The sequence below is a fragment of the Patiria miniata genome, unplaced genomic scaffold, assembly GCF_015706575.1.
Source record: "Patiria miniata isolate m_02_andy unplaced genomic scaffold, ASM1570657v1 HiC_scaffold_24, whole genome shotgun sequence".
In the NCBI taxonomy this organism is placed as follows: Eukaryota; Metazoa; Echinodermata; class Asteroidea; order Valvatida; family Asterinidae; genus Patiria; species Patiria miniata.
This window is the reverse complement of record NW_024037063.1, coordinates 21523944-21548456: the sequence shown is the minus strand read 5'-3', so window position 1 is coordinate 21548456 and position 24513 is coordinate 21523944. Positions and strand designations below refer to the sequence as shown.

The window sequence follows — 24513 nt, the reverse complement described above, 5'->3', positions numbered from 1 at the left end:
GTTTCTACAAACAATTTTAAATGCAGGAATGCATAAATTGCAGATTTTGTGGGTTGGTGGTGGTGGTTCCAGCGACGGCCGGCGCGACCGCGGCCGGGGGGATTGTCAACTGCGGACCCAATCTTGGGATATCCCTGTCATTCGTTGAACCCAATCAATAATGATCCAACATCTGAGTTCTGTTAGATAGTAGAACTCATAAAGTGGAATGAATAAACAGTATAGATGGGCCTTAAAAGGAAAGGTATATACGGATCGACGTACTTCAGTTTATGATTCTTCAAAATAAACATGTTGACCAGTTACATTCTTTGCTGATGAAATCATATCCTTTTAATACTATATTTTTGCCTTTAACCCCAGATACCCACACATCGTTTGAACGGCAGACATCTTCAAGAATGCATTCATCATTTTTGTTTTGTTAATCTTTTATTGTACTTTTTATTGTATCAATGCCAAAAAACCGGATGCTGCTGCGTTTCTTGCAGCCAACAACGCAAAGTTAGTCAAACACATAAACTAATAAACAATCTCTTTCAAGAGTAAAATATACATGTAATTATTTAGTTAAGAGGTCTATTATGATAGACAAATACTAATCTCTACTTGCAACACCGACGACGTTGAGGGCAGCGTAGGATTCTATACTCAGTCTCCAGTGTAGCAAGGCGGGCGACGTGGATGAGAAGAAAGCAGACGACGGATCGCGGAGTGGCGGTGAGAAACTATTTTGACTTCCGTGGCCAGCTCACCGGTAAGTTATTTACTTTCTCCCGCCCGTCCTATCCCCTTCCCAATCTCAGAGGTATCCTCTGGCCTCAGTTTCCACGCTAGTCTCACCCACATCTCAATCCTGAAAATGCCGGAGGCGGACGGAAGCGAAGACGATGGTGCAAATACGTGATACTGTACTGTGGCATAGAAGTTACTCTCCTTTATAAACCAATGCAAGCGATGACAACTTATTACCTAAAATCAATTCATTCTCACTATTTGCTAAGAACTACCGAAAAAACCATCTCTTTATTCCGCTTTTCTTTGGTTTCAATTAGCCAAAATAACTGCGTGAAAACAACAAAAATCATATGCTTGATATTTTTTCTCTTTTTTTTTCAGCTATGAAAAACGAATTAATACAAACACGTGAAAAGTCAACGTATCTTTGAAATATTCATCCGACTGTTTAAGAATCATTTACAATACTTTCCGAAGACCGAGCTTGTTGTTTGATTTTTGTTAGCTTTTACATTTGTAATTTGTTTGTTGGAAGTCCCCGATTTCATTATTCCGCAAGGGATTAAGGATGCTAAACTGTTAATTTGTACTTCACTCTGGAAGACTTTAACGAATTACTAAAGCTATATTAGTTTTATACAAAATGAGCACCGAAATATTTTAATTTCATAAAAAAAAGATAAAACAAAGTTATTTGATGGGAAGAAAAACTTTGACGGAGTTTTGTCAGTCATCTTCATCCTGTCGAAGCTTTTGAAAGCCGTTTTCGTTGTGTCTTTCTGCGGTGACTTCTGATTGTGTTTTGTTGAGGGCGCCACCCTACATGAGTGGGAGAAGAAAACTGAGATTGGTCATAAGCCACTTACGTGTACAGCGCCACCATAGGGGGACATGCTGTTGCTCTGTGTAATACTTCTGAGTAAGTGTAGATACCTCATTAATTTGTACTGACGGCCATGAGTAATACTTGTCCTTCAGTGAGACCGCTGTGTGATATGCAAGGCGTTTATTTACTAGGGTGAAAATCAGGGATCGATCCCTTCCCAATAGTCAACCACAAACCGTGGCAGATGTTAGAATTTCAAAACTGCCATATCGGTGGGTGATATAGCCCTACATAAGCCCCTTTTAAAAATTTGTTAAAAAGCAAGTGTTTGATTTATACTTACCGTTTGCATATTATGGATATTCGCCGCTAGACTGAAAATAAATGCCACACCTGTCAGTCCAATGGTGTAGACGATGACTAGCTGCCATCGGAACTGCATCACGGCATCCGATAGGCTGAGACGCAAGAAGACACCAAGAAAAATAGTCACTTGTCTCATCAAGTGAATCATTCAACATTATAATCAGTTATGCCTATACAAGAACGAAACATCGCTTACCGGTTTGACAGCATGTCATGAACATGCATTCAATAAAACATGATTGTGGGAGTATAGGTCACATTCGATGTCATTTGGGGATTCATGTATTTGATGGCAGTTTCGTCAGTGGGTATAATAAATCACAGTTTCCACCAACAACTTAATGACTTGCCATGGTTTTAATTATTTTCGTAATGATAAAGGGGGAAAAAATACTGTCCGAACTTCCCTGAACAAATCATTGACTGCAACGTCTCATCCACCCAACCCTAGAAAAACATTGGTTTGCAACGCGTAGCCCATCCAGCTCCCAAGCCCACCAAGCCTTCGAAAACTCCAGGATCCACCACGGCACTGCTTTCCCGAGATCAGAAGCCGGGCGGAATCCAACACCTTCCCCGGCTGCATGATAGCCATGCAACAACACCCCCTTCCCAAAAAAAAACTATGATAGTAAAATAAAATTCAGCTAAGTCATTTAGCGTTGATATGCCCCCCCCCCTCCAGTCAATGATAATGACCTATACTCACTGGTACTCGTGGGTTTGACCGAGGATCAGACCAATCACGACATTGGACGCTGCCGTGAAGCACATTTCTATGGTGAGTGTGATGCCTATGGCTGTGCCCACGGTCGATGTGGGTACGACCAGGGTGATACACGCAATCACGCTAACCTGAGTATGGGAAGAGAATGCTTCAGGGGCTATAATCAAAGGAAAATAACAAACAACAATCGGCTTACCGACCAACCGATCGTCCAGCCGTTGACAATTCAAAATTCCCAGAAAAGCTGAAGGTATAGCCTTAATTGACGCTGTACTTCCGAGAATGTTTTCATCGTATAAAATTAGACGTCGAAATCATTTTTAAAAAAACACCCAAAAATGTCCCGCAATCTTTTTCCACAGCTGTGCACAGGTTCTCATTTCTGTGTAAAACCATTGTGACATCCTGAGTATATGTCTACACAAACATTGAAAAATGAACTTCCGAAGTGATGCCTCATACAACAGTGCGAAATATATTACAAAATATATAGGCCTATGGTAATACTAAAATGAGTTATATACAGTTCCATGTGAGTTACATCCACATGTATTTTGTTCACACGATTGTGGGGAACACGACTTTCCGCATAAGACGAGCCTCCGGATAATACGAGGAAATTAAGGAAGTCCGGAGAACGAGAGTTGACTGTGTATGCCTAATATGTGACAACACTTGTGTACAACCTTGTTTAATGTCACCGTTGGGGTTGGTATGGAAGTAAAACAAATGAACATGACTTACCGCCGCAAATGAGTAGAATATACTAATGAATACTGCGCAGATGTGAGGAGGGAACAATGTGAACGCCAGGAGACTAAGTGTCGCCATGGAACCTAAGATGGATATACTGGTGATCACAAGCCGATAACCTATAGAATCCTGTGCAAAAAAAAGACCAAAAGATGCTTCATTCGTGCAAGGATTGGAAGTTAAGCCGGTTAAAACTCAACAAACAAAGTGAACGCGAACGCAAACATGAACTGGTGACGTCGCGACAAGTCAATGTGGTTCTGCAAATTTCGAAGAAAAAAGCTGAACACACATTTGGGTTATGTTTGTATCGCATTATTATGACTTTAAGCTACACTCTACGAAATCGTGGACGGGTTTTAATGTTTGAAAACCTAACAATGCAACATGTGTGCATTTCCAAATGGTGAACTTATAGATGCTGGTCAAGTCAATAGAGGGCAGTATACAGTACAGGGTGTATAAAAAAAATGTAGGAAACCCAGATGTAAATGTAAATCATAAAAAATCTAATAAATATTTTCAAATAAGTTAAAGATCATGTGAAACGCAAATGTGTCCTCTTTTCAATGATACCTTGATTGTGTGTCTGTGGCCACGGATGACTAAGCATTCGTTGTTACCATGTCAAGGGTCAAAACCTGCACTGGACCAAGTTTTACCTGGCTAAGATTGCTGGCTGGTTTGTTATGCAAAGGTTGAAATGGACTAGGGTTGCAGACCAGTAAATAAACTTCCATAGACCCCAATGGTAAATGCTCACATTTCAGAAATTCGGGAAAAATACTCTCAACTCTCCAAGGTGTTCGAGACACACATCAAATTAAAGCTTATTTCATCATCTTTCATTTTCTTTTCAATTTTCGGGGGGTTATCTGATGACTTTTAGGAGAAATTTCCATCTGAAGACGATCACCCCTGAAAATAGTCCTGAAGCCCATCGCCATGTTGAAAAACGATGCCTATACTCCATTGCAAAATACAGCGCTTTAAGGGCCCCAATTTCATCCAAATTGAACGGAACTACAAGCTCACAGTCCTGTGCACGGCTTCCACCCATATTTTTTACAAACCCTCAAGTTCATGGCCCACAGCATGCTCAAATGCTGAAGATTTTGAGGGCATGCAAATCGTGATTTGGCAGGCGAAGGCAATTTCGGACTGATTTACTGGTCTGCAGCCCTAGATTTCGTGCAGAGCTTTGTGTGGAAAGAGGTGGTGGCCACGTTGAAGGCATTGGGCCATGAGGGGTTAACTTCAACAATGATTGGTGAAATGTGTCACAATTATTTCACAAGTTATTTTTAAAAAAATGAAATAATTCAAACGCGTTCACTATTTAGGAACACTTTATCTTACCATCAGCCTACCAGCACAGAAGCACCCAACTGTCGAGAGACCGAAGAATATACCAGCAAAGTAAGACGGCACGACGGACGCCTCGGAATACCCGTATCTGTCAGTCACGAACTTGCTGTATCGAGAATCAAAAGTGACATAATGAGGCCGCTACATCTAAACATCCTCGCTAGCCTGTAGGGCCGTCTTATAACTCGCGAACTTCATTAATGCAAGTTTGGCAAGTCGTATCCGAATCTTTAGTCCATCGCCAGCCAATCAATGTTCTGCGTCGACTGCAAGATCGTTTTCCAAATCAGAGAGCATTGACGTCCCGGTCAACTTTATCACAAATGACACTGAGAGCTTGTCTTGGTATAAGCTTTTGCGATCGGTGTATCGGTAAAAAAAAACAATCCATTTTTTTTTTGGGGGGGGGGATGTTCATGAATAATTAATCGCACGAGGTCAAAGGCAAAGATGATTGGGCTCAGTTTGCCAGGGTCGTTTTACGAAGTACGCACGCCCAGTAGCTAGCGAAGGTGCGTCAGAGGAGGTAAATTCGGAGATAGGCCTGTATGCCCTTATTTTATAGAGCAATGATGTCCAATCACGACAATACGAAATGAAATCGTTTAAATGTCTAGGGCTCCAGCAGTCTGAAGATAACGAAACGGCGTTTTACCCTATCTGCAAGTATTCATAATAAAATGGGTATTGCTTTTTAGGGTTTTCGAAAATCACACACTGATCGACATCTTTTTATGTCTGCAAAATTCGTTGCTTGTGGCGATCAACGAGCTAGGAGGCTACCATGTACTACCAAACAGTGACCAGTCCATTCCAACAGATCGGAGAACAGCGATCCTAAGTGATGTCCATGAGTTTTCCTGTGTAATGTTTTACCTGATGTCACCTATGAGGGCCCATATCATGCTATTGAAGAACACACGGGTGAATACCAGCAGCCAATACTGCAACGGAAGCTCAACCAGATCGGAGAAACTTAGCTTGTTCTGTCTGGTTTGCCTTGACTCCTGCGTGAGACAATTAATGTCAGTGACATTTATCGATGACAAGCAACACTAAAATTTATCCCAAAACCCCAACGGCTTCCGATTTTGCGTTTGTGATCTGAAGAAAACCTCAACTTGAGCCCTCCAGACAACTTGATACTCTTGACCTATCAACTCATTAAGTAAACCATTTTCGAATCTGCTTATTGGGCTAAGCATATCAGATTTTCGGATTTTACCTTATATTGATCACTGGCCCCCACCGAATCAAGGTAGCCAAGCGCAGTAGCTGGAAGACTGGTTCCCACTATGACCAAGATCATACTAATCCACAGCACCCACTGGAGGCCCAGTGCATTGTAGAGTGGCTTCGTAATCAGGAAGTTTAAAACTTCGCCCTGAAAACAATTTATAAAAAATATTGACAAAACCAAAGTTAAGGTTGCTTCGAACGAATAATTATACAGTCGGTCATTGTCCGATTTTTCGACTGGAGGAGAGAATTTTTCTTTTACGTGCATAACCGCAAATTGTGCCTTCTTGAAGTGTCATCTGTAAACTGTATGCACCAAAAAATATTCAAAATTCATATTGTTGGTGACAAACAACCTAAATACGTCCTTGTACAGAAGGAGAACATTTTAGACCGTGGACGTCGCTTTTGATGCACTGCGCTTGTCCCCAAAGGCGTGTCAGTTTGTCATCTCTTAATCTCTTTCACAAAATATTGTGAAGAAAACGTATAGTTGTCGCGGGGCATTGTGGGAAGATCACGTGCTTTGAGCCGTGCACTCATATCCCGTGCGCGCGTATCAGGTGTACGTAACATAAGCGTTAAAACTGGGTCAACTATAGTCAACAATGAGAGCGCAAAGAAGTTAGAGGTTGCCAGCGCCATTATAGATATACGGCATTGGGGACGGAGTACGAGCGAATTATGCGCTGAAACAAAAAAAACGGTATCCCGTCGTTGCCTCGTGGTGGCGCACCTGTAGGCCTATGTGAATATCTGCACAAGATAGTAACAATAATAACTAATCCCCTAGCTTGCATTTTTTGCCTTCGCCACCATAAAAAAAACCAAAAGAACGAACACTTACGGCTGCATTTGCACAGGAGACAGCTCCGAATGCAGTCGTGACTCGGTCCTCAAACCAAAATAAGATCACCACTCCCTGTAAGACTAAAAGAGTTATCGAGAGCAATCAAGAAAAACACGAAAACCAGTCCTGCAAATAACGAAGAAGCAAAGACGCAAGTAAAGTAAGAAGCAGAGAAGAACATGGCAAAATCATAGCAATATAGTACGAGCAAGCTGCTAATATATTACCTCCGCTAGAGGCCAGGTTTTTTTGTTTCCCCCGTAAAACCCCAGCCCGACTCACTCAGAATTTAATGACAATTAAATACGCCCCAGGTCCCCTTCAAATCGGCTCCTATTATGAAATATAATGGCTACCCATTTTAATTGACTTTTGGATAGTGAATCTTTATAATGGTTGAATTTGGAGAAAGACAAAGCTCGTTACATACAGGCAATGTAAAAACTTGTCAAGGAATCCTACCAAACAGGAATGCGTTGCTAACTGCCATCAGGAAGCGTCCGACCAGCATTGTTACGAGTATTGTCAGCCTTGAATTCAACAACGGACCTAAAGCAAACGCCAACCCGCCTAGTCCGCTCAGTAATCCTGCCGCTATCAGGTTTGCTAGAAGGAAAGATTCAGAGGGAAAAATGTTTTCAAATTTTTAAAAGTTACATTTCATATATCGGAAACTTGCGCTGTGTGAATCATTAAAGGTCGATGATATGACTTGATCCCATTCCCAACTCTTGGACTCAACTATTTCATATCTTTAACTTAGGCCAAAAAAAAAAAATACTCGGTCTCTGGTCAGCGCTCGCGTCGATTTTAATCATGCGCGTCAACCTTTTTTTTCTTCAAATTAACACGGAAGCTACAACAGCGCCCTCTATTGCCGCGCCTCCTCAAATTTTTGTACCAAGGAGCACCAAGGAATGGGGAAATTGCACTAAGGCAAATGATAAAGGGCACCAAGGCAAATTATGGAGGACACCAATGTATAATGAACCGTACAAACAAGCAAAATAGTACCCACCTTGTCTGTACAATACAAGCTTGAAAAAAAAAAGCCACCAAAAAAAAAAAAAAAAAAACCGCGTCGACGCATCAATTCCGGAACTTCGGTCTGACCAGAGACCGACTATTTTTTTTTGGCCTTACATAAGTCCCGAAACAGTCAAAAGATATACGTATAGAAAAGTAGGCGTGTGCCCTGTCAATAAGCTCACCTGTTCGACCAAATCTATCGATTGCGATTCCCGCTACAATAGCCGTCACCCCCTCCCTGCAAAAGATATCAGTTTTAACCCATTACAAAACAAGAAAGCTTAATTGCACACTTGTGCAAAAATTTGGTGATGGGGTTCTATGATGACGGAACAATCTATGATGCAGTGGCGTAAGTCGGGGGGGGGGGCCGCTGGGAAGATGCTTCCCGAGACGTTGCAAAGCGTTGGGGCACCGTTTGCCACGAGGTGGCGCTGTTCATAATAGAGTCTTGAGGAAATACATCATGTACACAAAATATAATAAGCACATTCAATACGGCAATTCTCCCCATCCCTAAGGTAACTATGTAAGTTCTTGTGTAAAAATCATGAGCTTATGGACATGTCCACTTAAGTTGGAAGGATGATTTACAGAAACGAAATAGGCCTCGAGGCGTTGGCCTTCTTGTGAACTCTGCGCTTAATGCAATCGTCTCTTGGCCTTATTACTAATAGTCAATATTTAACACAATAAGTCAGTACAATGTTTCTTATTGTAAGCTATCATACATTTTCATTGTAGTAATGTTTGTGTGGTTGCTCAGCCTGTAATTGGCGGTTATTCGTCGCTGGCTGGTGGAAATAAAAATAACAATCCTAAAATAAATAAAAATATAATGTAACAGTCAAAATGCCATATTATTGTAAAATGTTTATAGCAATAGTAATCTAATAGTAATAGTAATTTGAAAGTAAAACTGAAAAAAAGAGTGATGTGTGTATTTCTGACCTCCCCATGATATTTTCAAAAACATATTTGGTTTATACAAATCATTATAATAGTCAAAATGGCCTTGCCGCAAGTCCACCATAGCGTACTCACGCGTTATGGAATATTGACAGCCCTTATACTTACCCGATACTGTAGATAGCGTAGAGCTGGTTGTACTGGAAAGGCGTGAAGCCAAGCCCGGTGAGGTCGCTTCCATTGCCAAACGGCTCAACCTCAGAGCCATTAGTGCTTTGTGGGCTCTGTTTGAATAGAATAAAATCACCATTAAAACTTTACAAAAGAAAACAAATGATGCGTAAAATCGTGCCATTCAGTCTATGCATTCTCATGTTTATATTAATTGAACTATAATAGCACTATACTAATTTAAAGTATTGTTCATTCATAGTAAAATTGAAAAAAAAAAGAGTAATTCGTATTTGTGACTTTTTCCACCTGCGATATATGTTTTGGAAAACAGGAATCTTGTTTATACAACTAGCTGGTACAACAGTAGGCACAAAAAGATAGACCTTTATAAGAAGATGTAGATACCTTATATACTTACAGCTTGTAAAACCCCTTGCAGTGGGCTGGGTAAATCATGCATGAAGTGGATTCCGAACAAAACTACACTGTTGAGGAGAAATATCGCCCAACCAAAAGACGTTCCGTCTTTACCTTAAAGTGGAAAGCGTAAAAGAAACGGGTCAAGATATAGATGTCATTATAAACGGGGGCGTGGCGAATGGAGGTGCTTTTAAACCCCAACTAAAGTTGCCTCAGTCAGCCTAATCCGGGAATTTGGAGGGGCCATTTGATTTAACCAACTCTCTAGCATTTACACCCAAACGAAGGTAGTAAGTGCGTTAAGCCATGACAGCGCTAGAGGGGACCTTTTTCTCTCATAATGTGTTCCTAACCTCAAAGGGCAGCCAAAGAGTACGAGGCTCTCTGTAGATTCGTGCGACCGGCTGTTAATGGCTTTACGTTTAAAAAAAACTCTGCAAGACGTCAGACTACACAGCAAAAAGCCGTGTCCATGTATAGTCCATCATTTGTAATTTGTGCATTTTGTTCGTTTGAAGCAACAAAAGTGCTCAAAATCTAAAGCAGGGTGCTGAACAACTAACCTAATGAAGTTTCAGCTCAGCTTCAGCTGTACATTTTGAGAAAAACAACATACTAGGATCTCGATTTCAAATCAAAAGTTGCTGAATCATGTTTTGAATTGGGCCTGAATTCAGCGTCCGAGACACGTTCTCACTAGCCGATTGCAGCTAAGCGATGTCGCGCACGGATCTGACAAATTATAGCAACTGCGCGCGTGTGCATCGTGCCAACGATTGCGCGCGCTTCGCCGAATAAAAAAACGAACTACTAACAGAAATTTCCAACGGTGCTTCTTAAGACGCACCGTTGGAAAGGCCTTCTTTCGTTGATTTTTTTCAAAAAGACAGCTTGCTAGAAAGAATAATTTCACAGGGAGTTTAGTCCCCTTATTATCTTTCAACCAAGTATGTTTTTCAACCATAATTACGCCAGTTACTTTTTGGATAGCTGCAAATGATGGAGCCGGTCCCATTCATAATAGGTTGGGAATGCGTGTGTAACCGCAGCACGAACCTTGCTATTTGTAAATGTTGAGTACAGAATGCTAGCAACGTCAATGAAACTTTAAAATGAAAAAAAAAACCTTCAGGGGAAAGGCATTATGAACACTTTCCCCTATTGAAAGATCGAATGAAAAAGTGCGTACAATTCCTGGCAAGCATAAACAACTTGGCCACCATGGTCATGGCCGATGTTATTGCTTTTGGGTGTCAAACATGGCGCCACAATATTGCGCAAGTTCATAAAATAATGGGCATGTCATGATTGTAGATAGTTTGAGAGAAATACCGATTCTGCACTGCCTGAAGATTAAAAAAAAAAAAAAAAAAAAAAACCTCCTCTGTATATTTTACAGTGTTGGGGGTGCTGCAGCACCCACAGCACCCCCCGTTCCCGCGGGCTTAAGGTATAAAAGTAAACGAAATAATAGAAGTCTGTTGGTATCGAAATTTGATGTGAGGGAAAACTTTAAACATTTCTCGTGTAGGCTATCAGCAGAGTTGCTGACTCAAGTCATGTGACTTGGACTCGAGTCGGACTCGAGTCGCTATTTTTGTGACTTGTGACTTGACTTGTAAATACCAGCTTTGACTTGTGACTTGACTTGGACTTGCAAACAATGACTTGTGACTTGACTTGGGATTGCAAAAAAATGACTTGTTACCAACCCAAGTCAGACGCTACTCGAGCGACCCAATACACTTTAATTAAGCTATTATACTTTTAATTAGCTATTCGGTTTACGCCTTACGTGCATTAAAAAACGGACTTTGGCTTGCGCGGTTTCTACTTCGCCCAGCTGCAGCTGTAGATCATATCAGTGAGCTGAGCTGTTACGTTGCGTACGCGCGCGTGATAGTGAGTGAAATAAATAGTGACCTCAATATGTCATGATTGACAAGCAAGCATGGCGGCTTCTAGCGGTGTTGTTCCACAGGTGGTGAGTTTCGCACGTGTATTCAGTCATGTAGGAATAATTATGAGGCCACACAGAGCAAAGTTGAGTGATACTATGCTATCAAATGTTGTTTATTTGAAGTGCAACCGTTTGTACATGAAACAATATATTTTTTTTTAAATTGAAGTCGCCCAACACAAGGCCCAAAAAGGCCACTCAAGGTGTTTATAAATGCAGTTTATAGATGCAGCGAGAAAGTTTCATTCCAGAAAATAGACCTCAGTGACTGAATCCAGTAAAATTAATAGTTCCCACTAGTTTCAAAAGTTTTCAGTAAGACTGTCACAACAAACTACAGTTTTCAATGACCAAGTCTCTTGCTTAATGTAATGGTTGAACAAACTTTTAAAGGAACCTTTCATGAAAAGAAAGCAGGCCTTTGTCAATTGCATGTAAAATACCGGATAGCCTAACCCATTGATAGGCGTTTAGTATACATGAAAATTGAACAATAAAGTGTTAGTATACTACATGTAATCGAGTGAGTGAAGTCTTGTTTTCATGTCATCTCAACATTTATTTCTAATGTGCAACTTGACGTGTCCTTGGACAAAGATACTTGTGACTTGACTTGTTTTTAGACCAAATGACTTGTGACTTGACTTGTGACTGGACCTAATGACTTGTGACTTGACTTGGACTTGCAAACAATGACTTGTGACTTGACTTGGACTTGCAAAAAATGACTTGCTGCCACCTCTGGCCATATCCCATATGTTGTTTATATTATAAGACTCATTAAATAGAACATGTGCATTATGCATGTAGCATGATTATTGATGGTATCTATACTGCAGTATTATTTTACCTGCACCAAGCAGCTTCATGTTTAATAATAGGTTGATTAAAAAATACTGTACATAGATTACCACATTACAGATGGTCCCCCGTGCTTTATTCGTGTTGTACCTCGAACAAAATATGTTTTAATTGTTATTTTCCTGGCACTAAAAAGTTATCCAACATTAAGTTATTGAATTATTTCTTCATAATCAAATTATCTGCCGGACGGTAATTCGGCTCTCGCATGGTGGGTTCATTTTGTGCGCAAAATGATAAAGTATGGTTCTTTTCGTCAAACTGACAAACCATACAAATTGAAAAGTCGTTAGGAGAAAAATAACGTTGTTTTTAATAGCACGGGGTATACATCTTACAATAGATGTGCTTCCATCCTGGCTCTCTATATACTTATGCCTACAATGAGCGAGTTTTCTCAAAAAGAAGAAAGGAATCGATTTCTCTGGTCAATTCTAGTCCATCCATTCAAATTCTATTTTTCAACATTAATATTGACCTAGGTCCACAGTCTCTAGGTGGTTTATGACAATAATACATGTAGTTTGGTTACGGTTAACTCACCCAAATTAGTATCCATTGTAGTAACGAACGCGAAGGCTGTCATTTGAGCACGGGTTGCACACCTCCGCACAGCAAGGAAACAAACTGCTCGTCTCAGTAGGCCCTATACTGTTGGTAATTGGGGGCGCTCCGGCTTTTATCTAAATTTTGATCTACAATAATTAAAAACTGTCCCAATAAAAAATGTCGAGGCCATCTGGTTCAATTGACCATGGATCGCAAATTCAATTCAATTCAGGTAGGCTATAGGGTTTGGCGCTTTTGTGAAGAAAAGGTCAAAAGATTACTGCTTTGTGCAAAGGTGCCTAATGACACGTGCATTATTATGGTATTCTTATTCAAAATAATGCTAAACCACAGTTACTATACCTTGGAATTCAAACTGCGCGAATGCACCTCACGATTTGACTATGGGGTCCAGACCAGTAAATAGACTTCCATAGGCCTTAGTGGTAATGGACCGATCCAGTAAGCACCGCCCCATGGTGTTCTGACCAATCACAGCCGTGATTAATGTCCGACGTGCGTGCACTAAAGTCCGACATGCGTGCACGCGCGTATGATGCGCGCGGCAGGAAAATGCAGCGTGGCATTGGAGAGGAGCACGGTTAATTTGCCCACGTGCGCACTGGGCGGGGCTTACTGGATCGGTCCATTACGGGCACTTCCAAAAATTATTTAAAATACTCACAACTCTCCGAGGTCTTCAAGACACGCATCAAATTAAAGCTTATTTCATCATCGTTCATTTTCTGTTCAATTTTTGGGAGTTAACCGATGACTTTTGGGGAAAATTCCAACCAAAGATGATCACCCCTAAAAGCAGTCCTGAAGCCCATCGCCATTTTGAAAATGGACGCCTACGCTCCATTGCAAAATAGAGCCATTTTAGGACCTAATCATCATCCAAATTTCACGTCACAAAAATACGACTCGCAGTCCTCTGCACGGCTTCCACCCTTCTTTTTTGCACAAATCCTCAAGTTCACGGCCCTCCAAATGCTCTAATAACGGAGAATTTGAGGGCATGCAAATCGTGATTTGGCCGGCGCAGGCAATTTCGAACCGATTTACTGGTCTTCACCCGTAGACCTTTCTCAGGGTACGCCATCTATAGAAAATCATAGCGCGGCAAATAAGGCAAACAAACATGTCAACGAAAACATGTGTGCGGTGAACAAATGATTCTCGCAAAGTTACAGCAGATTGACAATCTTATAAATATATTTTCAAGATGGCGTAACATGAGAAAGGTCCATTGTCCAGTTCAAGATGAACACAGCAACATTAAAAATAGGCCTACCGAATCAGCTGTACAAATAGTTTTACCAAACTGTATAAACAGTTTTCATATGTTATTACTAAACGGGGTACCTCTTACATTAAGTTGCAGCATATATTTTGATGTACCGTACAACATGACACAGTTATCAAGAATTTGGTACTCCCCCCAACCCAACTGACAATTTAAATTCGCACTGAAACCGACGGTTTTATCACTGTTTCTTGTTGAGAGGATTAAAAAAAAGGTCCTCAATTCACAATGGCTTATTTTAAATTATGCTTATTTAAAAGTCTATTAGGATTCTGCATTAAAAATCTACACCTCTCAACGATATATACATCGCACTGGTGAGTAAACAAACATTACAAAATTATTACACAATTAAAAAACTCAAAAGAACAACTGAGACTTAAAATCACTTAAACATATAACACTTTATAGTTTTAACGAATATTTACAAATACCTGAGAAAGTAAAGCTATTCCTATTGGTCGAGAGTCAAGTCAAGTGGGTGGTGTTACACCAACCTCGTCTCCGTGGGTACGATCTTGCTGCGCCGCGCCGGCTGCTATCATGCCTTGCTTGTGAATTGAAATAGATGCAGGAATACGAGGTGCCGTTCTGCATTTACAGATCTTTTACGCTACGAGTCAGAATTTGTTGTTATTTTAATTTAATAACAAGGAATGCACAAAGGTTTACTCATCATAACTCATATATCCTATAGCGATACAATTACCCTAAAAAAAACCCATAATAGCGCGACTAGTTCTATATTAAACAAAACATATAAATTTGGCCTTGAAGTAAATGAAGCCTGCAGATGGGACGGCCATAATTGGAAAACCGTGGGCGATCTCTGGTCACCTTTCCTAAACTCTTGAGGGTTTCGGCGCCATGGCAAGTTTTTTGAGAAGGCCTACACATTAAATTACCAATTATTTAATTAACATGATACTACAGGCGCGCAGCCTGGGTTTTGTTTGCCCAATGGTAAATAGAATTTCCATCCCATTTAATCCCTTTTCAAGTCCCGTTTCTAGTGTGCTTCTATATCGGTCCCAATTATCGTTTTGTAATCTGACACTCAAGCTGCACCCCCTACTCACTGGCTGCCTACTCACTGCCTACTCCAATGTGATAATGGTCTATGCTGAAAAAGGCCATCCATAAAAAGAGTATTTCCATTAAAACTCCTATCATTCCAAAGGCCCCTACCAACATCTGCTGGTGTTTTCCCCCATACCAGACCCACCCACACCCCCCTCCAAGTCCATACCATTCAGGTACAGGGTGAGTAAAAAAAAAAGCGGATCCCAAACCTCCCAAAATATATTTCATATTAAAAAGAATATGTAGCACCAAAATTAATAATGACTGGAAAGCCAATTTCATAAACTACTTTTACATGAAAAAAATAGTTAAATTGCTCAATCCGTTCAATGTATATCACCATTAAACACAAAGACCCTAAAACCTCTTCGTCCAAAAAATGCGATTTCAAGAATCGTCGTCACAATTGTCTTCAAACATCACCAGCGATAAAACCTCAAAAATATTCAACAGAGTCTTTTGAAAGCGGAAAAAAAGTGGATTTTAAAAATCATATTGTTTGCCTAAGCAGAGTTGTTAATAAAGATATTGTGTACTACAGTTGGTGACAGTTGTTGAAACAAGTATTGTGTGTCATTTGTTGTTCCAAACAGTCAGAATACACAATATTTTTTTTTTTTTGGCTTTCCAGTCAGTATTATTTTTGGTGCTACATATTTTTTTAAAAATATGAAATACATTTTTGGGGGATTGGGTTCCACTTTTTTTGACTCGCCCTTTATTACAATAATTTTTTTCAGGAGTTAGGCTTCCACAAAGCATGCTTGAAAAAACATTTGTTTCAACTCAAATGCATTAATACATGTACATGAGGAATTGCAAGCCCTCAAAGGCTATGAAATGTACGTACGACTTTCCGGAATTGCCTATCTAGCAAAAGAACATTTGGGAATGTGTATCTCAGGGCCCTCAGGAAATTTCCTGGCAATTTTAAGCAATTTCATTTTCCAGCCAATATTGAGAAAAAGTATGTAAGGGGTTAACCTGACATTTTTTATCAATTTTTGGTCAAAAAATTACTGTTTTGGAAACAAGTCAGAAACACTTTAGGATGCATAGTAAACATATGTGATCTGCTCCACAGAGAGGGGTATTATGTTGCAAAACAGTGAAAATGAGTTATATAAGGGATCCTACACTCAAGGATCAACGACTCGGCCCAACTCCTGGTTAGACGCGTGATAACGGCCAGTACTGGTGGCCATGAATACATGTACAGTCGAGTCTCGTTAATACAAACTTGTTCGGACCTAGCCAAATTGTTTGTTATATCAGAATTTTGTATTAAGAGGAACGTCAGTCCCATTCACTGTGCACATAAATGCACAGTCGGGACCAAGGCCTTATGTTTGTTATAACCAGAATTTTGTATTTACAGAGTTTGTACTAACGAGAGTCGACTGTACATGTACTTGTCAACAAAGACCCCTGTGCGCAGCGGCTTTCAGATTTGCAGGGCCAGGCTCTGCGCCCGAGGTGTCGAAGTCGTCAAGCCAGCTAATTATACTTTTGAATATTCATGATCTACGTTTTTGGTCTTTATTATTGAATTCTAATAAGTGATAACTGCATAACCCTGTTATTACCGAGCACAATATCGTAAGCTTTAAAATGAACAATGAAATGTCGCTTTTGTTTCATCGGTTCGAGATCACATCTGTCTTAAACTTCTTAATGAAAGCCTAATTAAAAACGAAAGTTGGGTAAGCGGTGTTCTCCTCGAAATTTGACATTTATTTTCCGGGTAAATACTTCATCTATGACGACAAAAACTATACCATCTGTTATATCCTGAAGTATAAATTTGTAACAATTTTGGGAGAATTATGTCCTACATGAGGAGCAGTTTTGCATACAGTTTTAAGAATATTTCCGTTTAAGATGTCATGCAAAAAACCGACACAATGGCACACCTGGAAAATTCGCGATTACGCGCCAACGGGAATCAATGCCCGTTATCACGCATGAACCAATTAAGGCAAGTCTACTCAGTGCATTTTGTACTGGAGCTCAGAACAGTCGTTTATCCTTGTGTGTAGGATCCGTGGTTATATACATGGTTGGAAAGCCCCCTAATGTAAGCTTTCATTTGATATATAATACATGTAATAGAGCTCCAAAGCCCCTCCTGTTCTGGAGATATAACATACGGTAATTACAAATTAATGACTTCCTTGGAGTTCAAATTACACAACTGAGAAAACAGGCTTTGAAACAGCTGCTGTAGATTTGGGCACGATGCACTCAAAATTGTACATGTTCCCCACTTCATTCATTCAACATTTATGTGAATGAACTACATGATAGTGCACAGCGCAACTTCATACCCTTTTTGGCGGAGCAGGTCACATTATTTCTATACTCTTGAAAGTGATACTTTACAAGATTTGGATGAATATAAAGGATTTTTGCAGAAAAATGTGCAATTCTCTCTCAATTATACCAATTTTGTGTGTGCCATAATTCTATAGAATGGCAAATCTAGCAACAGAACTTTCTGGAATGTGCTCTTTAGACCCTAAGGCATCTTCCTAGCAATTTTCAAGCAATTTCATTTTTCAGCCAAATTAAAAAAAACCCTCATTTTGATCAAATTTTTGTCACATTTTGAAATTTCTGGCAACGACTCAAACATTTTAGGAAGCACAATTAACATGTTTTAAGACTCCTGAGTTGAGTATTTCAGATAATTAGGTAAATATACCAAAATTATGAGAAAAAGCTTAGTCTTCACTGATATTTACTAAATAATTTACGAACTGACGTTTGGCAAATCTGAATGAAAATATTAAAAAAAATAAAGTATTACTGAAACAGAAATGCTTGCAATAAAATAGACAGAAAAATAAAATATTTCCATCTGTGCATGAACTTAGATACATGTATTTCATGTAAATACAATGAAATCTAAAATAGAGATACAGACATCTTGCAAGGTACTCCAGAGGATCAATTGAAAGTTGAATAAACATCCTCAAAATGGCACATATTTAATTCAAGAGATCTACATGTTTTCTTTCGTCTGTCATAATCCTTGATTACCACCTTCCCCATAGCCTGATCCAGTCCTTTGTGCATTCATCCAAATGCCAGCCAGCTCACTGGCTCCTGAGGAGCTTGTATAACCGGCTGATGAGGACTGGTTGCTGATACTGGAGCTGCGTGACTTGTCCCCCAGTGATTGGTCAACCACAGCTTGCGTCCGCTCGCGCCACACCCGGAAAGCAGTGTACAGGCGACGGTTCAAGAGGTCTCGTCTCAAGCCGTTGTTTGCAGGCGTGGCCTGTTTGCGCCACGCCTTGAAGGACTGAAAGAACAGACGAGGATTGCAGATGTTCATTAATGGATGAGCAATCTGTTAGTGCCAACACTGGGTAGATGAACATTTGCTCCTTGCACCACAATTGACAATGTCAACTGAATACATCATTAATTAACCCTCCTATGCTAGCATACATGCTGTGTAAAGTTGTCCTTTCAATCAAAATCAATAAAGTGACAGTTATTTGCAGTTAAGAACTTCCAGCCTACATACAACAGGATTGACTGGTTATGACTGTTTATGTAACTTGATACAGCTATGCTTTGACTGTAGGTGATTGATAAGCCAGCTGTGCCTACCACTTGCCTGCTTTGGTTCATTGACTGAATTTTACTAGTAACAGTGCTTACTTGAAGTATGATCTGACTGTTGGTGACTAGCCTTTGTAAGAGGCATGGCAGTGGAAGAGGATTGATCTGTTGACTGTCTGTGACTGTTCGAGCAGCAGGAGGGTTAATTGGCTTAGCAATGATGTTTACATGTACATGAAAAGCTAGTTTACGCACATCACATTGATGTGCCAGATGAAATACGCAAGCAGTAATTTTATTTAAGCGCTAACTACAGGCAAATGTTGATGAGGAGAGTTTTGGTTTAGACAAAAACTTGTCAACATACATGTTCATGCCTTTTTCACAAAGTTTACTCAACTTTCATTTGTAACTATACTCTAAGTAAAACACAAAGGTTATATATGTTACTTTTAAAGCATGAAGTTATTTGGGTGCAACTTGCTCCTGTAATACCCCCACCTACCCCCCCCCCCCCCCCCAAGTACTGTGGCAAGTACTTGCTTGCACAACACTGAGCTCAATATTGGGCCCTTATGAACAAAGAAGCTTGAGAATGCATAGTATAAGACTGACCTGTTCTCTGAGTTGACGCTCACTATATTGCTGCATTGTCTTAGACATTAGACTTTGGATCATGCCTCGTCTCCAGATGACCCAAGCTCTCTGAATTGACCAATACATGTCCTACATGTAGGAAAGGATAAAATGCTGCTCTTACTTGATTCATCAAAACACTGCCTAATCATCACTTAGTTGAATGATGCAACTGATTGGATGCCGACTTGGACCTGCTACCCATACTAGTGCTCTACCGACTGAGCTACCGGTATCCAGTCCTGTGTTGGTATCCCATACTAATAAATAACTAAATGCATTAAATGTGAAATCTGCTTTGAGTTTTTATGTAGCCTGGTTTTCATTTTGATTTTTCCCCACAAGTGGCATGAAAACCTTTTTTTTTTCCATTGCCTTCAGAGCGCACAAGTCATCCCTGCCCAAGTTAAGAGTCAAGTTATATTTATTCAAACTGACTGGCACTGGCACAATACACTGAGAAATGTTGTCAATGTTTACCGAGTCACTTGTTTGGCAAACAATAGAGCCTGAAAGTACGCCATTTTGTCTTTGAGCTTCCGGACCCCTCCGCGAGCCTTCTATGGGCATTTTACATCAGACACAGGCCTGCCAACTAGTACAATTCTGCCGTATTTCGTACAGGATTTTGTTGAAAATACAACCGTACTTTTTTCCTCCATAAAATAAGGGTTTTGATCATTTTTCTCACGCCTGAAAAAAAATCCAAGTTCAAAGCGGCTGTGAGTGTAGCTAGATAAAATCAGCTGAATCAACGTACACTGCACGAACTGAATCTGGTTTCCCGAATGTGCTCAAATAGTATATATACCAGTATGACCCTTTTTGACCACCTTTGAAATCGCAGTTTGGGACGTGAGAAAAACGATTTATTGAGTGGTCGGGCACAACCCGACCACTCTTTGCATCTGTTACGATTAATCTTTCTTTCTTTCTTTCTTTCTTTTTTTTTCCGGACAATACTTCTCCGCAGGTTTTCTCCTAAACCGTATATGGTATGAACTTGTAACTTTCAATATACATCGACCCTCATCCGATGTGGTGCATATTACTCTGACGGCATGATGACGTCATCCGGTGTCAAATTACAAGCGATTTTAGGTGAACAAGGGTCCAATTACTTTCACTTATAACTCTTGAACAGCATAATCAGTGATGTTTATATTTTGTAATCAAATAGACCATGAATTGATTAACATTTCTTTTTGTGTACGTGAACTCACTTGACCCTTTCTTCCGGGTCAACCGGAAGGTTAAACTTAGGTGAATTCAAAATGAAGACTTTAGCCTAAAATCAAAACAAAGCAAAACTTCTTCCATACGGTTTACGGTATGATCATAAAACCCAGTGTAAACTTGTACCACGTTACGAAGATACTACATATTTTGTTACGTCATCATTACGTCACCCTTGTGCTATTTTTTAGAACACGCGTAAAAACATGTTTTTAGAACTTGCAAAATTGTAATTTTTACCCTATTTTTGTCCCTCAAAAAGTCAACTTGCCAGGTTTCTCAGAATATTTTCCTTCTGGATTTGATCAGAGCCAACATTGGTCTTTCAATATCTGGTGAGAGAAGTTTTTGGGAATCGTCCCTCGCTAGTTTTCCTCTCATACCTTAAATGCAGACAATTACTCTTTCGTGCCATTCTTTCGTTAGCTCGGAGCAGAATTTTATTAGCCCATGCAAAGACAAAGAAAAACATTAAAAATAAATTTATTTTTAGATGTTAAGCATATGTTGCATAAAACTCCAAACTCCATACTGAAGTCTACCTATACGGTTTCTATTTTTGAGCTGCCATATTTTTTTATGTGCAGCTCCAGACATGCGCTTCAAAAACTAGACCATGTCTGCGTGTTTTATGTAGGCCTATGTCTGCCGAGTCAGCAACAAAGTTCATATAGTCTAAGAGTAAACAGCGATCAATATCTTTTTTTATTGCTTTAAAAAAATTCCTTTAAGGCATTTTCAGCAAAGATGTGTTAAAGTTTCAGTCTGTCGTCCTGTGTAGAGAATATATATATATGGGCCTGTTAGGCGCAAGGAAGCTAATTCAAACACAATAACCATCCCTGCTCTGACAGGTAGCCATTTACTCCTGGGTGGACAGAAGCAATGGGTCGTATGTATAAAAACTAGCATTTGCTTTTACTACCCATTTTTAAGCATTTACTTACATTTGTATGAATAAAAATGAAGCAAATGCTTTTACTGGAAAGCATTTGCTGAAAGCTAAAAGTATTTACTTTTTACTTGCTAGCTTTCGCTAGACTAGAAGTGTTTACTTCATTTCGTATGAATAAAAAGGAGTAAATGCTTCAGATTTCAAGCATTCACTGGTCATTTTTCAAGGCTGGGTTGGGGCAACCTTGAAAATATAAAGCAAATACTTCTGCGCAAAAACTGCTGCATTTATTAATATTAATCGCGCCAAAATTGACACAAAACGTTAATAAACTACATATAATACCATACACTGTATTTTGACTAACATTTATGCGCAATTTTTATTATGTATTTTATTACTAGAATTAGAAACGATTATTTCGCATTTTGTTCACGACATGAGAAGTGTTAGCGTAAAATTCAGTGCGGCACAGAATGATTAAGGATAAATTTTATCCAACGGCACCCTGGGGACTGAACAAAATGAAATCATTTGTTTAGTTTATTAGGTCACCAATCTTTGCAAACCATTATTTTTTTAATATTTCAATAAACAAAACTCTTTGTGTATCGAATGTTGGTATGATTTTACCCACTTTAACACGACTGTGATTTTTATGCAATTGTGACGTCTACAGGACACTGTGGACCTTTAAAATTTTCATGAATGATGAAAGTATACTTTTTGTATTCTGCAACTGCCGAAAAGTGTCATAATTTTTGCTGGATTTGAGGATCAAAATGTATGTACTACTACATGTACCATATGCATCACCTTGATTTGGACTATTACACTACGTGTAAACCCTGTGTGTGTGCGGCAGTTCGTACACACAAAAGAGACCCTATTGTTGGCAATCATTCGTCCATGACAACAATCCAACAGTAAGAAGCATTTGCTACCTGTTGTCTAGTAAATGCTGAACAGTAAAGGCAAACTTTTATTCATACAAAATCAAGCATTTGCTTTTCCTTAATGCTTGTACTCAAAAGTAAATGCTTTTACTTTTTGCTTAAACTTCCTAGCATTTACTAGTTTTTATACATACGACCCAATGAGTGACAAAGTGCCTTGCCCAAGGGCACACGCACCATAACCCCAGGCGGGACTCGAACCCACAACCTGCCGAATTACCCGCAGACCACGAATTCAATACTCCAAGCCACGAGGACGGCCACAGCATTCAACAGATATCAAACTAACCACCGGTTATGTGTTATTTTGCAGCGTGTTTTTATTACTATAATAGTTCTATTTGCCCTAAGTAAATGTTCTTTTGTTCAGCCTTTGGCCGACATTGCATCTTTTGGACAAAAACCCCCAAAGAAAACAGCCCCCAAAATGGCATGCCATTCACATATTGAACTATGAAGAAATTCAGACATGACGGCTTTTGCTCGCACGATACCACGATCAGTGGTGTATGGCCCCGCAAAGGAGTTGTCAATCCCCCTCCCCTCGTGTGCTTATTGCGGACAGATCAACTACAAGACAAGCTTCCATAGTGTTCTCAAACTTGACCTCGTGTCTTAACTGAGCTGTCTAGGAACAATAAAAAAAAATTAACTGGTAAACGCTTGCTGAACTCCTAACATTCCGTTAACGACGTAAATGGAAAGTTTACAATTTGTTTTCCTGAAAATCGAATCGAAGCGAGGATTGTACAACAATTTGTGATATCAACAACATTTGTTGATCAAACAAAATATTACAAATTTTCATTCTAGTTCATTTTTTTATCTTTTTGGGATCGTCCCTCGCTAGTTTTCCTCTCATACCTTAAATGCAGACAATTACTCTTTCGTGCCATTCTTTCGTTAGCTCGGAGCAGAATTTTATTAGCCCACGCAAAGACAAAGAAAAACATTAAAAATAAATTTATTTTTAGATGTTAAACGTATGTTGCATAAAACTCCAAACTCCATACTGAAGTCTACCGACACGGTTTCTATTTTTGAGCTGCCATATTTTTTATGTGCAGCTCCAGACATGCGCTTCAAAAACTAGACCATGTCTTCCGTGTTTTATGTAGGCCTATATATCTGCCGAGTCAGGAACACACTTCATGTAGTTTAAGAGTAAACAGCGATCACTGTCCACTTTTTCATTGCTTTTCATAACGTGGTTGACTGTCTGGCTGTTGAAACCAATAATTGATCAATGCAAATTATTATTCAAGAATACAAAGCAGGAAGAAAATTCCTTTTACGCATTTTCAGCAAAGATGTATTAAAATTTCAGTCTGTTTCAGTTTATGCAGTTGTGTTCAATAGCAAGAGCCAGCGAACGGAACCATTTGTGATATGTGCTCAACAACTCATTCCTCAGACTTCCATTTTTGTTTTCGTTGGGTGATAAAATGGTTAGCATTGGGTGATCGGGCCGATATCGATCACCCTTTATTTCCGTAAGATATATTTTGTGTTCATGGTGCATTGGGTGATCAAGCACAACCCGATCACCGTTTTGAAATTAATGTTCGACTTTTTGGCTGATGGGGTGGATTCTCCATCACATTTTCGTTTTGTGCTGGATCTTCTTTCTGTGTTTATGTTTCTGGACAATATTTTTCCGCAGCTTTTCTTTCAAACGTAACAATGCATAAAGTTCAAACTTGGTTTTAACATTAACCTTGATCCCAAGATGTACATACATGTGAGACGTCATGATGACATCCTCTTGTATCAAATTATAAGTGGTTTTCGTTAAAACAAAAGTGAGAGCCGATTGTTGAGTGGTCGGGCACAACCCGACCACTGTCTGGATTTGTTCTCATAAATCTTCTTTCTTTCCTTTTTTTCCGGACAATACTTCTCCGCGGGTTTTCTCCTAAACGGTATATGGTATGAACTTGTAACTTTCAATATATATCGACCCTCATCCGAAGTGGTGCATATTACTCTGACGTCATGATTACATCATCAGGTGTCAAAATACAAGTGATTTTATCTGAAAAAGTTACCAATTACT

At 39.6% G+C, this 24513-nt stretch overlaps 2 protein-coding genes across 3 annotated transcripts in view; both read right to left on the bottom strand.

Annotated features, from left to right (window-relative positions):
* Positions 1-500: 500 nt before the first annotated feature.
* On the bottom strand, positions 501-13243 carry LOC119732586. Of its 2 annotated transcripts, XM_038206156.1 has the most exons (13): positions 12764-13243; positions 9398-9510; positions 8974-9089; positions 8079-8134; positions 7330-7473; positions 6865-6947; positions 6004-6162; positions 5655-5785; positions 4770-4884; positions 3402-3539; positions 2640-2785; positions 1908-2022; positions 501-1557 (listed from the first exon to the last, which is right to left on the bottom strand). In XM_038206156.1, exons 1-13 carry the CDS (start codon positions 12804-12806, stop codon positions 1465-1467), a joined length of 1452 nt encoding a protein of 483 aa, XP_038062084.1. In that variant the 5' UTR covers positions 12807-13243; the 3' UTR covers positions 501-1464. The 2 variants fall into 2 exon arrangements, with proteins under 2 accessions (XP_038062084.1, XP_038062085.1); XM_038206157.1 differs by lacking the exon at positions 3402-3539.
* Positions 13244-16506: 3263 nt separating this feature from the next.
* The window catches only part of LOC119731718, a 55375-nt gene continuing 47368 nt past the window's right edge, over positions 16507-24513 (bottom strand). The window contains exons 32-33 of the mRNA XM_038204942.1: positions 19350-19460; positions 16507-18468 (exon numbers count right to left, since the gene is read on the bottom strand). Of these exons, the coding sequence (XP_038060870.1) occupies positions 18187-18468; positions 19350-19460 (393 nt within the window). The 3' untranslated portion in view covers positions 16507-18186. The remainder of the gene's footprint in view (positions 18469-19349; positions 19461-24513) is intronic.

What these genes read in the sequence shown, in the direction of transcription:
- LOC119732586 (XM_038206156.1), bottom strand. Translation starts at nt 12,806, where the DNA reads ATGACAGCCTTCGCGTTCGTTACTACAATGGATACTAATTTGG. An exon ending in TATTCTACTCATTTGCGGCG is followed by an intron (nt 2,786 to 3,401) that starts GTAAGTCATGTT and finishes TCCCATACTCAG; the next exon opens with GTTAGCGTGATTGCGTGTAT. An exon ending in ATATCCATAATATGCAAACG is followed by an intron (nt 1,558 to 1,907) that starts GTAAGTATAAAT and finishes CCACTCATGTAG; the next exon opens with GGTGGCGCCCTCAACAAAAC.